A 13,201-nucleotide genomic window follows, 5' to 3' on the forward strand; every position below is an offset into this window, starting at 1 on the left:
TTTAAACACTGATACGGATCTCACCGGACATAATTCTTTGTGATCCTCTTTTGTTTCCCTTTAATACATCAGCGACACCTTTCCAGATGCTGTTCGGGGTATTTCTGCAATGTAGTTTTTAATGGCCGCTGAGGAGCTCGCTGCACGTGGAGTTTGTTATTAAACAAATCCTCTGTCATTGGATATTGGTTTGCTAAACTGCACTGAGCATTCTTACAGCACAACTTCTGTGTCCACGCTCTTTCTTGCCAAGTCAAACATCGTAGGGGAGAAATTGCTGACTCAAAGGGAAAGCAAAATCTTCAAGCTTTTGCTGTATTTTGCCAAAATAGTCACATTTGTTCCAGCAGTTTGCAAGTTCCATTTCTAAATTATCAAGTAATATTTATTGTAGAAAATCAGGAATATATAGAAAAGCACAAACAGTTTTTCTCTCTCACCATCTTTCCCTCCAGGGGTAGCACTTCTAGCATTTTGATGTATTTCCTTGTAATTTTTCTACGCTCACACACTTTCAGCATATGCAATATGCATAAATTATGTGTGTGTGTAATTTTTATCCCATTTCATTAAATGTAGCGCGGATGTTATGCGGCCACTAAATAATGCGGTATGGATGCCCTTGCATTTCTTTGGCCATTCCTCTGCCTCTGGCCGCTTGGGTTGTTCCTGATTTCTCTTGACAGCGGTAGTGCTGAGATGAGCAGCCTTCTGTGTGTTCTTCTGACACGCTGCATAGCCCCTTTTGAGTCTTTGTTCTCCAAAACCTCCCCTTTCGATGTTCTCCTGGTAGTTTTGTTTTCCCTCCTCTCCTCCATGCCACTCTCACCCACCAAGCACTCCGAGACGCTGCCAGCAGGTTTTCCCTCACTGGCTTTTGAGCCCTCCTCACCTCTGCTTCCCAGCCCTGAGCTCTCCCCCTCTTCCAGCCCAGGCTCCAGGTCTCAACGCTGGCTCTTCCCCCGTTCTGCAAGTTTGTGTCCGTGAACTCAGATGCCACCAGGGGCACCTCTCACCTGAGGTGGGAGAGTCTGGCGCACACCCTGCAGAGCACTGGGACGGAATGGGACTAAGGGGGATGTGACCTTCGTGGTCCTCTAGTCCCGGCCCTTACGTGTCAGGTGTGACTTCCCCACAGTCACAGCAGCTGTGAGCCAAGGGAAGCTGCTTTCAACCTCATTGTTCAGGCCCCCATCAGCCTTGCTGTGCATTTGACAAAAGGAGGAAAACGTGTCAGCATTCGAGAAGCTATTAAATGGCCCAGCATATCAAGAGTCAGCCTGGTGACCTGCTTATAGGGCATTGTCAGGCAAAAATGTGTTCTGAATGAAGTCACCAGTGGCTCCTTGGGAATCCGTACCTTGTTTTAGCTTCCTTGGGGAAAGAAGTGAATAGTTTCGTGTTCATTCAACACCGAGCTGGTATTCCCAAGTCCCTGTGATGTGCTAGACCCCGGGGATGCAGCAACAAGCAGTGCTCAGCCCTTTCTCACAGGAAGCATCTAAATGTGTAGATGTTGTGGTCAGATCTGCCTTCAGACCCTGTCTCTGCAACCTGTTAGCTGTGTGACCTTAGCAGCCTGGCTAACCTCTCTGTGTCTCTAATTCCTTGTCTGTGCAATAAGATCACTGTGTAAACTTGACTCATAAGATTGTTGTGAGAATTGAAGAAAATACCCGGGAATGCCCTACGCACAGACTCCAGCCCATAGTAAGGACTCAACAAGCGACCACCATAATATCCTACTACAGGATGGTCTGAGTTCTACAGAGAAATCAGATTTTTAGTTGAAATTAGATTTATGTCTCCTTTCTTCAATTGAAGACACGTGGGTTTTGAAAGAGAAGGTGTTCCTACAGGATGGGCATGTGCGTGTGCACAGACCTCCTTTTTTAATTTTTTTGTTTTGTTTTGTTTTTAAAGCTTTTCCAATGGTCGTGATGGGCTTCTGTGCTCTGCCCCTTCTCGCTCTAGGTAATGGGTTTTGGTCTCTACCTGATGGATGGAAACGTCAGTAACATTTACAAACTGGATGCCAAGAAGAGAATCAACCTCAGCAAAATTGATAAGTTCTTTAAGGTCAGTACCTGAGGGTGGGGCTGGGCCGCAGGGTGCTCTCTCTGGGGAAAGGGAAGAAATCGGCTTGTTGATGGAACTGCAGCTCTAAAGACCCCAAGAGGAGGAGGAAGATAGAATGACAGGGCCTCCAGCTGCCCTCTGTAAAAGGTGCTACACTATTGAAGTCTGTCGCATTAAAGTCAAACGTGCTCCCGAGTCTCAGGATTCGGCTGTGAGAGGCCTTACAGTTTTTTCTGCATGTTGCTTTTTCTCTTTCCTGAAATCCCTCGCTATCTAAAGAAAGAGATGCATCCCAGAAAACAGCGCCTGCTTTAATTTTCCATATAAATCAGAGCTCACAGAAGCAGGAGGATTAAAGACTGGATTTTAAATTGATGACAATTTGCAAAGTCACAGCCTCTCCTGGTCCACGGGGGGCTCCCTTGCCTCACCCCTGCCTCTGGGCACAAGGCCTCATCACAGTCCATTATTCACCCAGACCTTTGCAGTGCCTCAGACATTTGATCTTCTGGCCCCAAATTTTTAAAAATAAAACCTTGGGGTTAAATGAAGCCTTTGAGGTTTTCATGAAGGGATTTCTTGCTTTGGAATTGAATTCCATGGTGTCGGTTTATACGAGCATTGGGCACTCCAGGCATGGAGTGGAGCCTCAGAGGTCAGACATGGAAACACCAGGCTTACCATTAAAAGTGGAACCCCTCAAAAGTGTGGCATGGGGGACACTGGGCTGGGCCTAGATCCCACTGACTTTTCCAGGTTAAGGGGGAAATAAATCACCAAAAGACATCCTGTGGCTTTGCATCTTTTCAAGGCCAGAACTTTCACTCTGCTCTGGAGCTGCCCCAAATGAAAACAGGGCTCATCTCAGGAGACCTTGCAAAATCCACCTCTGCCCTCAGTCAGCATGAGTGAGATCAGGGTGCAGTTGAGAAATACAACTCTGCCATAGTTGGTCCTGAGTTTTAGTCTGGCTCTGCCACTTGATAGCTGGATAACTCTGGGGAAAATCACTAAACCTTTCTGAAATGGAGTTCCCCAGCCTGAAAAATGTGAATGCTAAGGGTATCTACTTGCTAGGGTTCCCTTGAGGATTCAGTAGGAAGGACATATGCGAGTCAGAGCCCTGGATTATAGTCCTGGCTCCTTGATTTCTAGCTGGCTTGACTTTGTGTGAAAATCACTTGAGCTATCTAAACCTCAGTTTTTTCATCTGTGAAATGGGGATGATAATAGTACTGATCTCACGAAGTATTTATATGGATTGAGATACTGTTTTTTGTTTAATAGCCTATTTTTTAGAGCAGTTAAACTTCACAGCAAAATTGAACAGAAAGGGCAGTTTTCCCATTTATCCCTTGCCCCACCCACCATGCACAGCCTCCCCCGTTATCAAAATCTCCCACCAAAGGGATGTGTTCTCTACAATCAGCAAACCTCCACCGACACATCATTATCACCCAAAGTCCATAGCTTACATTAAGGATCACTCTTGGCGTTGTATATTCTATGTGTTCTGACAAATGCAGAATGACATGTACCCACCACTGTCCTAAGAATCTTCTGGTTTTGAAGTGCTTGACATGGTGCCTACTGCCTAGAAGCCAGCAGTCCGCCCCAGCCTCCTCTCCATTTGTCCTGGTCTTCACTTGGGACTTGTCTGCCCTTTAGTGTTTGGTGTTAGGGTTTCAGTTGCTTCACATTGTAGAGTTGCTCAGGAAGGCCACACCCAGACAGCGGCATCCACGTATCCACTCCTAGTCCAGAGTTCACAGCTGCAAGGATCCACAAATCCCAGGGAAGTTAGAGCAGAAAGAACCTGCCCTGGGAGGCAGGCCGTCTGGCCCTCATCCTTCATCCATTCTGCCTGCTTTGTTACCTTGGACAAATCACTTTGCCCCTCCGGGCTCAATTGCTGGAACATGGGTTGGCTGGCGGCAGGGGAGGACCTGTATACTGTCTGGGACTCTCTTTGGTTCCAAGGTGACTCAGTAGCATGATCAGAAGCAGAACCTAGGGGTTGGCCCAGAGGTACACAAAGGCCTGCTTTCCCCAGTGGAAGGCAGCCTTCCGGCTTCTCCCTCAGCGTCTCACGCCTTGTGTTTGCTTCCTTTGCAGCAGCTGCAAGTGGTGCCCCTTTTCGGCGACATGCAGATAGAGCTGGCCAGATACATTAAGACCAGTGCTCACTATGAAGAGAACAAGTCCAAGTGAGTGCCTGCCATAATGTCTCTCGGCTCCCGCGAGGACGCCCAGCCCGGGCAGGGGGCCGAGGGGCCACTTCAGCCCCTCCTCCCTCCCCAGAGCCCTGGGCAGGTGGATTCCATCGCAACACTGGCACCCAGCCGGCCGGAAGGGAACAGCGGAGGGTGCTCTGAGCCCTTTTGTATCTGCCCTTTGCCGCCAGGGTTCAAAAGTGCTCAGAGCACAGCCACGCCCCTTCTCTGTCCCGGCGCTGACCCGTGCTGCCCACAGTGGGACAGCAGGAGCCCTCCTTCCCTCGAGAAGGGGGAGGACTGGCTGGCCCTCAGTGGTCGGGTGGAGCAAGAAGCCATTCTTCAGCACCTCGATTCTCTCCTCAGATTTGTGTCCATGCAGTAAGTATGTCATTGAGTATATGGTTTGGACGGTTCCACCTGTGAAGTGAGTCGATAGCCTCGCCTTAGATTGCTTTATAAGCCACCATTCCAGGTAATCTGTGCTAGGACCTGGGACATCAGTGACTCCGTGGCAGGTGGGTGACACCCAGCTCCAGCCTGGGCCAGCCACTCTGTTGATCTCTGGGGTTGTTAGTAAGGTTCCTTCTGTCTGCATCTTTCCCAAAGCTGAGTGAATATGATCTTTCCCTACAGAGAGGGGCTGACTGTCCTTTAGTCAGAAGTGAGGGTTAGCACCTAAAAAATAGGTAAATGGAGTGTCCTTGAACCCCACCAGCCTTGAGCCCCTGCGAGGGAGTCTCACCGAGGAAGCTGGTTTAGTCTCTTCATAACCTGCTGGCTGCTAGTGTGTGAGGAGGTTTTCTAAGAAGAGCATGGAACTGAGAAGGCTGAACTCCTTTCCTCACGTTTCCTGCATGCGTTCTTGACCACCTGAGGTTGGGTGGGAGTGGTGATGTGGCCACAGCAGGGTGTCAGAGGTTTGAGTGTAGTGTCCCCATCCATGTACAAGTATGCCAAAATAAAAGTCAAGCCAAAGTATAAGCATGAGTAAGTCTATCACCAGTCCAAGTATTCTTAAGAGAACCACTTCAGGGAGATCCTTTTGAGATATTAATTTTTTTTTTAAGATTTTATTTATTTATTTGACAGAGAGAGACACAGCAAGAGAGGAAGCACAAGCAGGGGGAGTGGGAGAGGGAGAAGCAGGCTTCCCGCTGAGCAGGGAGCCCACTGCGGGGCTCGATCCCAGGACCCTGTGATCATGACCTGAGCCAAAGGCAGACGCTTAACAACTGAGGCGCCCAGGCGCCCCGAGATACTAAATTTTTCCCAAAATGTTCATCCGCCTTATTTGGTGCCCATGCTTAGTCTGTCTCTTGAGTCACCCAGCACCAGATGACAGAATGGGAGTGAAGGGGGCTGTCTTTTTTCTCTTGGGTAAGGAGAGTGAAGACTTTCATTCATTGATTTCCTCTCCATTTTAAGATGGTTTTCCCAATGATATCTTTACAAAGAGTTGAGTAGAAAGGGGAAGGGCAAGGGGAACAATAAGGGGGTGGGGAGAGAGGGAGGGTGGGAGGGAGAGCATGCCAGCAATACCTCTCAGAACACACGTTATCCATCCACCATGGAGTCCTTAATGTTGCCTGATCACTGTTGAAAAAGAGGCAGGATCCCTGTGAGTTTCCCCAGTCCCACGCTAACGGCCCCACCAAAGCCAGCTTCACCCTCAGGATGTCATTGCTGACAGTCAATAGGCAGATTTGGGGAGGTCACCCACCTTGCCTTTTCTTTGCTCGGTTTCCAGCTCTTTGTAGCCCTAGAGAAGCTCCTCACTCATATAACTGGTAAGTACTGCGGACACAAGTTACCTGGAAAAGCCTGTGATTGAGTCTTAGAGGAGGAAGATTATTCCACTCAGCCTGTGGCAGGCTTTCTTGCTGGTTACTGGGTCACTTGTTGGGTCCACCTAGGGGAGCCAGCCATCTTTGGCTGAGCACCAGGAGCAACTAGTGAGTGGAAGGAGCCTATCCCGCTGAGGCACGTCAGGCCAGGACCTGCTCCAACCCTGTGATTTTCTGCCCAGGTGGACATGTACCCAGAGCAGCATCAGCCCCCAGTACAACATCTGCGAGCAGATGGTTCAGATCCGGGACGACCACATCCGCTTCATCTCCGAACTCGCTCGCTACAGCAACAGTGAGGTAAGCTCGCTCTGGCTGCTGGGATGGAGGCCTGTGGGGGCTCAGGGTACGAAGGGGCGATGACCAGCCAGGAAGGAAATGATCCCAGGGATGATGGAGAGCAGCAGGGAGGCAATACACATCGGAGGCAAGAGGGCCAGGGGGCTGAGAGCATGGATTTTAGAGCCAGACAGAACTGGATTTAATTCTGGTTCAGCCACTGACCTTCCCAAGTTACTCACAATGTCTGTGCCTCAGTTTCCTCATCTGTAAAATGCGGGTAATAGTATCTGGAAAGGTTCATTGAGAGGATTAAACAGTAGGATGCATGGAAAATGCATCCTGCCCAGCAGATTACAGTGGCCCAGTAATGGTTCATCTGCACACGATCCCAGCCATTTCCACCCTGGACGGCAAAAGAAACAGTTCTGAACGCTCATGCTCAAAGCACTATCTGAGTATTTTAAAACTACACAATAATAAATTATCATTGTGACACATCAGAAAATGCAGTTAGGGACAGAGAAGGCCATAAAATCTCTTATAATCCCACCAATTACATTTTTACTGATGTTACATTTTTCTTCTTTTTTTTAAATATGGAAATATAGTCAATGCACAAACCTCAGAAAAAATACAAATATGCAAAGGAGGGACATTAATCATGTAAAATTCTACCAACCAGAACCAATTGTGATTAACATTTGGGTTTATATATCCTCCTGGACTCTTCCCATATATACTCTTCTAGTAAATGTATATGTTGGTTTGATAAACACAGGTCCCCCCACTTGATTTGAGCCTGGATGACTCTGCACTATCCCACGTTTGCTCACTGGTTCCACCATGTGGCTGGCAGCCATAGTGCACATGCTTTCCAAACCCAAACTCTGAAAATGTCTTTGATCAAAGGGCAGCATATTTGAAATGAGGACAGTCAGACAAGTCCACACGGTGTGGTCATTAGACAGGTGGCCCATGTTCTTATGAGGGCTCCTGGAAGACGTGGACCAAGGTCAAGCCCCAGCCTTTAGCCTTCTTAACCATATGTGGCAATCATCTGAACTAAAGCTATGGGAGTAATTTCAGAGCCGGGACCTCCTTCATTCTTGTCAAGTTTTGGTGGGATCTAAGAGTGAATCTGGCCTCAAGTTGTTTTTTAAGTTGTACATTTTACACATGTGTATCCACAAACAATTCTCATTACTTGCAGTAATTATATTCTGTAAAGTGGGCATGAACACTGGAGCAGCAAATACTGAACCATTGCTCCTCGAAGAAGTACAGAGTTAAGTTCCTGTGAACTTCTGGTCACAACATTTTCATAGGCTGATCAATGTATAACCTTGTTTTCTGTGTGTTTCTATTTAAAGACACCATATGTAATAGATATTGTTTATTCATAGACATTAACTCACATGCAACAGCACTATAACTTGATGTCCAGACAAAGCTTATCTAAAACACGTGCTTTTCCTCTAAGGTACATCATAGCCTTCTTGCAGTTAGGATCACTACACAGAACTCTAGCACTACACTTGGGGCCATTTTAAATAGTGAAATCACCAGTAAAAAGTACAAGAATATGGAAAACGTGTCATTAAATAAACCATGAAAAGGACACGTATACAGCATGATTGCTGAAACAAGAAGGCAGAGATTCACCATGTTCACCCTCAGCTGGGACATGACTCAGATTTTTCACCATTCTGCACATACCTGCGAATGACCAGTAAAGGGACTGCAAGCATTGACTTGGAGATTGCAAATAAATTTTAGGGAGTAGACAAATTCACAAATACAGAACCCACAAATAATGAGGACTGACTCTATATGTAGATACATATATGTACCTACATACATGCATGCACATATACGTATATGTGTGTGTGCACGTGCATACATGTATATGTATATGCGCATATGCACATACACGTACGTATACATGCGTGCGTATATACACATATGCACGGACGTACACGTATGCACATATATCTATATGCACATGCATACATCCATACTGCCTTATGGAATAATACACATTCAAATAGATGTTTGTCCAGCACTTTTCAGTTGTTGTGTCATATCTAATTAATGAGCTGTGAAATTAATTTAGTGACTTATGATTAGCATTGTGTATGACAGAATAGACAATCAGAGGAATTCTCATGTGTTAAGAGTAAAGTTGCTTCATGAAAAGCGTTGGTTCATATATATATCTTTAAGATCTCTATGCAGGTATGTGTTCCTGAGTCACTCTGTGGTGTGCACTTCCTACTGTAATTTGCAGTTTAAAAAATTTGAAAGCCGCCGCCCTGCAGTATAACAGGGTAGTTGTGAGTGGTGCTACGGCATCACACCACCTGAGTTTGAACCCTCAGCCATTTATAAGCCATGTGGCCTTCAACAAAGAACTCGTCTGAACCTCAGTTTATCTATCCAGGGGATATAATAATAGCACCTCCCTTGTATTATTCTTGGGGGAATCAGTGAAATAATGTCTAAAAGTGCCAGGCGCATACATGGTGAGGGTGACGGCCCATGTTCCCCAGGTGGTGACAGGCTCCGGGCTGGACAGCCAGAAGTCAGACGAGGAATACCGCGAGCTCTTTGACCTGGCCCTGCGGGGCCTGCAGCTTTTATCCAAGTGGAGCGCCCACGTCATGGAGGTGGTAGGTGTCCTGAAGGCAGAGGGCCTGCCCCTCCCCGGACCCCTCCAGCCTGACCTCTGTGCACACGGACTCTTGTCTGCCTCTCCCCAGCACTCTTCTTTTAACAGCCTTACTGAGATATAATTCGCACACTGTACCATTCACTCACTGAAAATGTAGATTCGTTGGTTTTTAGTATATTCGCAGAATTGTGCAACCACAGTTAAATTTAGAATCTTTTTATCAGTTCCAAAAGAAACCCTGTGCAATCAACCCCCATTCCCGACCCCCACAACCCTAAGTAATCTGTCTTCTGTCTCTAAAGATCTCCCTCTTCTGGATGTTTCCCACAAGTAGAATTATATACTATGTGGTTATTTGTGTCTGGCCTCTTTCACTTCATGCCTTCAAGAACCATGATCCATGTTAGAGCATGAATCAGAACTTCATTCCCTTTTATGACTGGGTCATACTCCCCTACATGGACATACCACATTTGGTTTTTCCCTTCATCCACTGATGGACATTTGGGTTCTTCCTCTCTCCCCAGTACTCCTGGAAGCTGGTTCACCCCACTGACAAGTTCTGCAACAAGGACTGCCCTGGCACGGCGGAGGAGTATGAGAGAGCCACGCGCTACAATTACACCAGTGAGGAGAAGTTTGCCTTTGTCGAGGTGGGTGCTGACTCCCTGCATTAGCCCCCTACCCTGAGGCTGCTGCTTGGTGTTGATCCTGGTGGTTCCAGGAGTGCTTCTGAGCAAGATGGCAGCCATGGTCCTCCTTGTGCATACACTTCCTGTCTTCCTCCCGCCTGAATTCATCTCTGTCAAAAGTTACCCTTCAAGGGCGCCTGAGTGTTGCAGTCGGTTAAGCGACCCACTCTTGGTTCCAGTTCAGGTCGTAATCTCCAGGTGGTGGATTGAGCCCTGTGTCGGGCTCCATGCTCAGCCCAGGGTCTGCTTGAAATTCTCTCCCTCTCCCTCTGCCACTCCTGCTCATGCTCTCTTTCTCTCTAAATAAATAAATCTTAAAAAAAAAAAAAGTTACCATTCAAAAATGATTAGAAACTCATTCTGTTCCCGAGAATCCAAGGGAAAGCATTCACTCCACTAGAAAAATGGGCAAAAGGAAACCAACAGCAGAAACAAGGACAAAACCAATGGCTAAAAGAGATAAGAAAAATGCCCAAACTGATGAATAATCAAAGAACTACAGGTGGAAACCAAGATGAGATGAGTTGTCAGATTTAGTGTCTCATTTTCTTACCTTTTCTGTCTTATTGTCCATCACTTATTTTGTTCTGTTTTATGGGATATTTCCTGAAGTTCAACTATTAGTATTTTTTATTGTGCCTATTATATTTTTAATGTCAGAAGCTCCATCTTGTTCTCTGAATGTTCCTTTTAGAAGACCCCGTTCTTGTGCCATGCGTTTGATAGCTTCATGAGGATAGTATAGTATTTTTATTATCTTTATTGAGGTATAATTTATGTTCAATAAACTGTATCCACTTAAAGTGTATAATGCCAAGAGTTTTGATCATTGTATACACCCTATGAAACCAAAAAGATTAGATGCAGAACATTCTGTGCTCACTTTGGCAGCACATGTACTAAAATTGGAACAGTACAGAGAAGGTTAGCGTGGACCCTCTGCAAGAATGACACACAAATTCACAAAGCATTCCCTTTAGGAAAAAAAAAAAAAAGATGCAGAACATTTCCATCTCCCCTAAAAGACTTGGTGTTGCTTACCATCTATCCTCCCACCATCCTTGGGCCTGATCACTTTTTTTTTTTTTTTTGTCACCATAGATTTGTTGGCATTTTTTATCATTTTGTTTGGTTGGTATTTTTTTGTGTTTGGCTTCTTTTACTCACCGTCATAATTTTGAGTTTTACCCCCATTGTTCTGTGTATCAATAGTTTGTTTCATTTATTGTTGAGTATTATTCCATTGTATGGATATATACTGTAATTTGCTTACCCATTCAACTGTTGATAAACATTGGGCCATTTCCAGCTTTGGGCTAGTATGAATAAACTTGCTTTAAAGATTTGAGTATAAGTCTTTGTATAGATATACGTTTTTATTTCTCTTGGAATGGTCATATTGTAGGTGACTTAACTTTTTGCTTAACTTTTTAAGGAACTGCCAAATGGTTTTCCAAAGTGGAGGTACCATTTTATATTCCCACCAACTGTATATGAGCGTACTATTGCTCTAACACCCTCAGTCCTTGATTCTATCAATTTTATTAATTTTAGTCATTCTAATGGCTGTTTAGTGAAATCTCATTGGAGTTTTAATTTGCATTTCCCTGAAGACTGATGATATTGAGCATCTTTTCATGTGCTTATTGGCCACTCATATATCTTCCTTTGTGAAATCCTGTCTTCTGAAATCTTTTGCCCATTTTTTTAAATTGGGTTTCTGTCTTCTTCATATTGAATTGTGAGAATTCTTTATATGTTGTAGATACAAGTCCCTAGTCATATATATGTTGTAAATATTTTTTCTAATTGGTGACTTTGCCTTTTCATTTTCTTAGGGGTACCTTTGGAAGAACAACTATTTTTAATTTTTTTTTTTTAAAAGGTTTTATTTATTTGACAGAGAGGGAACACAAGCAGGGGGAGTGGGAGAGGGAGAAGCAGGCTTCCCACGGAGCAGGGAGCCCGATGCGGGGCTCGATCCCAGGACCCTGGGACCATGACCTGAGCCGAAGGCAGACGCTTAACGACTGAGCCACCCAGGCGCCCCAACAACTATTTTTAATTTTGATAAAGTCCAACTTATCAATTATTTTACAGTTTGTGATTTTTGTGTTCTAGCTAAGAAATCTCTGCCTAGCCCAGAATTGCAAAGATTTTCCCTTAGGTGTAACATCCGCACACTCTGCTGTGTTTGGAATCATTCTGAAACATCTCCATCATCTCTTCCTTTGTCTCATTATTTCCTAGTTACATCTCTAGCCAGGAGCGCAGATGCTTTTGTGATGTAATGTTCCCTTAAGGCTTCTGTCCCATTGTTTCTCTACACTAAAGCTTCTCTCTGGCGAAACCACTATACTTGTTGGTTCTAATGAAAATCCTCACTGCCTGAACTTTGTTCTCACCATTTCCTCTAACCTCAGATGTGCTATTTATTCCTTTAAGGTTTAGAGGAAGAAAAAAATCTTAGCATGTAAACTCATTCATTGCTTTATTTGTTCCTTTTCAACAAAAATGTTCTGACGGCTCACTGCAGGCCTGGGCAGTGGGCATAGGGCGTGCACAGCATTGCTGGGCCTTGCCCGTGCAGCACTTACAGCCCGGTGCAGAGCGTGGAAGTCCAGCACATCATGATGACATGTGGTCATGTCATCAGACCTGACACATCATGTCGGGAGGCTGATACGGCTTGTGCTGTCCCCTCTGAATTGTGAATCACTCTAGATATTAGCACTTGTGGCTGACAGGGGCCAAAGGATCAGGCATGTTGCTGGTGAAGCTAGACTAGGGATGTGACTTCCACCCAAGGCCACCCAAGACTTCTTATTCCTCCTTCGCCCCAGTAAACTCACCTACTGGGAAACCGACAAAGCAACTGCAGAAACACATGCCTCTCTTCCTTGGGATGGGGAGGGAAAGGTGATTGCATGGAGAAGAGAGGAACCCAGAAGAGAAGGCGCACACTCCAAGGCAGGCCAGGATATACTCATCACAAATACCTGTCTCCCCGTCTCTGCAGCCAGATGAGTAGGGGAAGAGGGGGGAGGGAGGAGGCAAACAGGAGGACAGAGGTTTTCCCTCACCTGAGACTTCCACAGAGATTTTATGTCATAGGAGGAAGCTCTATGGACTCAAACAGCAAATGACCGAATTATTTCAAAAGCAAAGATTGTCAAAACTCTATAGAAAGTGTTACGGTCAAACAAAGTTCTATTTGATACGGTCTGTGGGTTCATGGTGTGTAGAGAGGCCTCTGGAAGTCAGAGTGGTCCACAAAGTGTGGTTTGTGAACTGGCTGCTCTTTGTTGGCAGTCAGCACTAAGCTAGGGAGCTGGAGCCAGAGTGAAAGTGGGCTGCGCCGAGAAGCACGCTATGCCATTTAGCTAACATCTGTGCCTGTAGCTGGACTTTCCTTGA

General features: G+C 45.6%; 1 protein-coding gene and 1 non-coding gene across 5 annotated transcripts in view; both read left to right on the forward strand.

Moving 5' to 3' along the window:
* The window catches only part of CYFIP2 (cytoplasmic FMR1 interacting protein 2), a 125,899-nt gene that overhangs the window by 35,742 nt on the left and 76,956 nt on the right, over positions 1 to 13,201 (forward strand). For all 4 annotated transcript variants that reach the window (XM_032403613.1, XM_032403617.1, XM_032403615.1 and 1 more), the window contains exons 9-13: positions 1,975 to 2,079; positions 4,195 to 4,286; positions 6,322 to 6,439; positions 8,971 to 9,090; positions 9,620 to 9,745. In XM_032403613.1, the coding sequence (XP_032259504.1) occupies positions 1,975 to 2,079; positions 4,195 to 4,286; positions 6,322 to 6,439; positions 8,971 to 9,090; positions 9,620 to 9,745 (561 nt within the window). The remainder of the gene's footprint in view (positions 1 to 1,974; positions 2,080 to 4,194; positions 4,287 to 6,321; positions 6,440 to 8,970; positions 9,091 to 9,619; positions 9,746 to 13,201) is intronic.
* On the forward strand, positions 10,660 to 10,766 carry LOC116632486. The gene has a single exon (XR_004299429.1). It is a non-coding gene; the product is annotated as a U6 spliceosomal RNA (small nuclear RNA).

Source organism: Phoca vitulina, unplaced genomic scaffold (genome assembly GCF_004348235.1).
Source record: "Phoca vitulina isolate PV1807 unplaced genomic scaffold, GSC_HSeal_1.0 scaffold6, whole genome shotgun sequence".
NCBI lineage: Eukaryota > Metazoa > Chordata > Mammalia > Carnivora > Phocidae > Phoca > Phoca vitulina.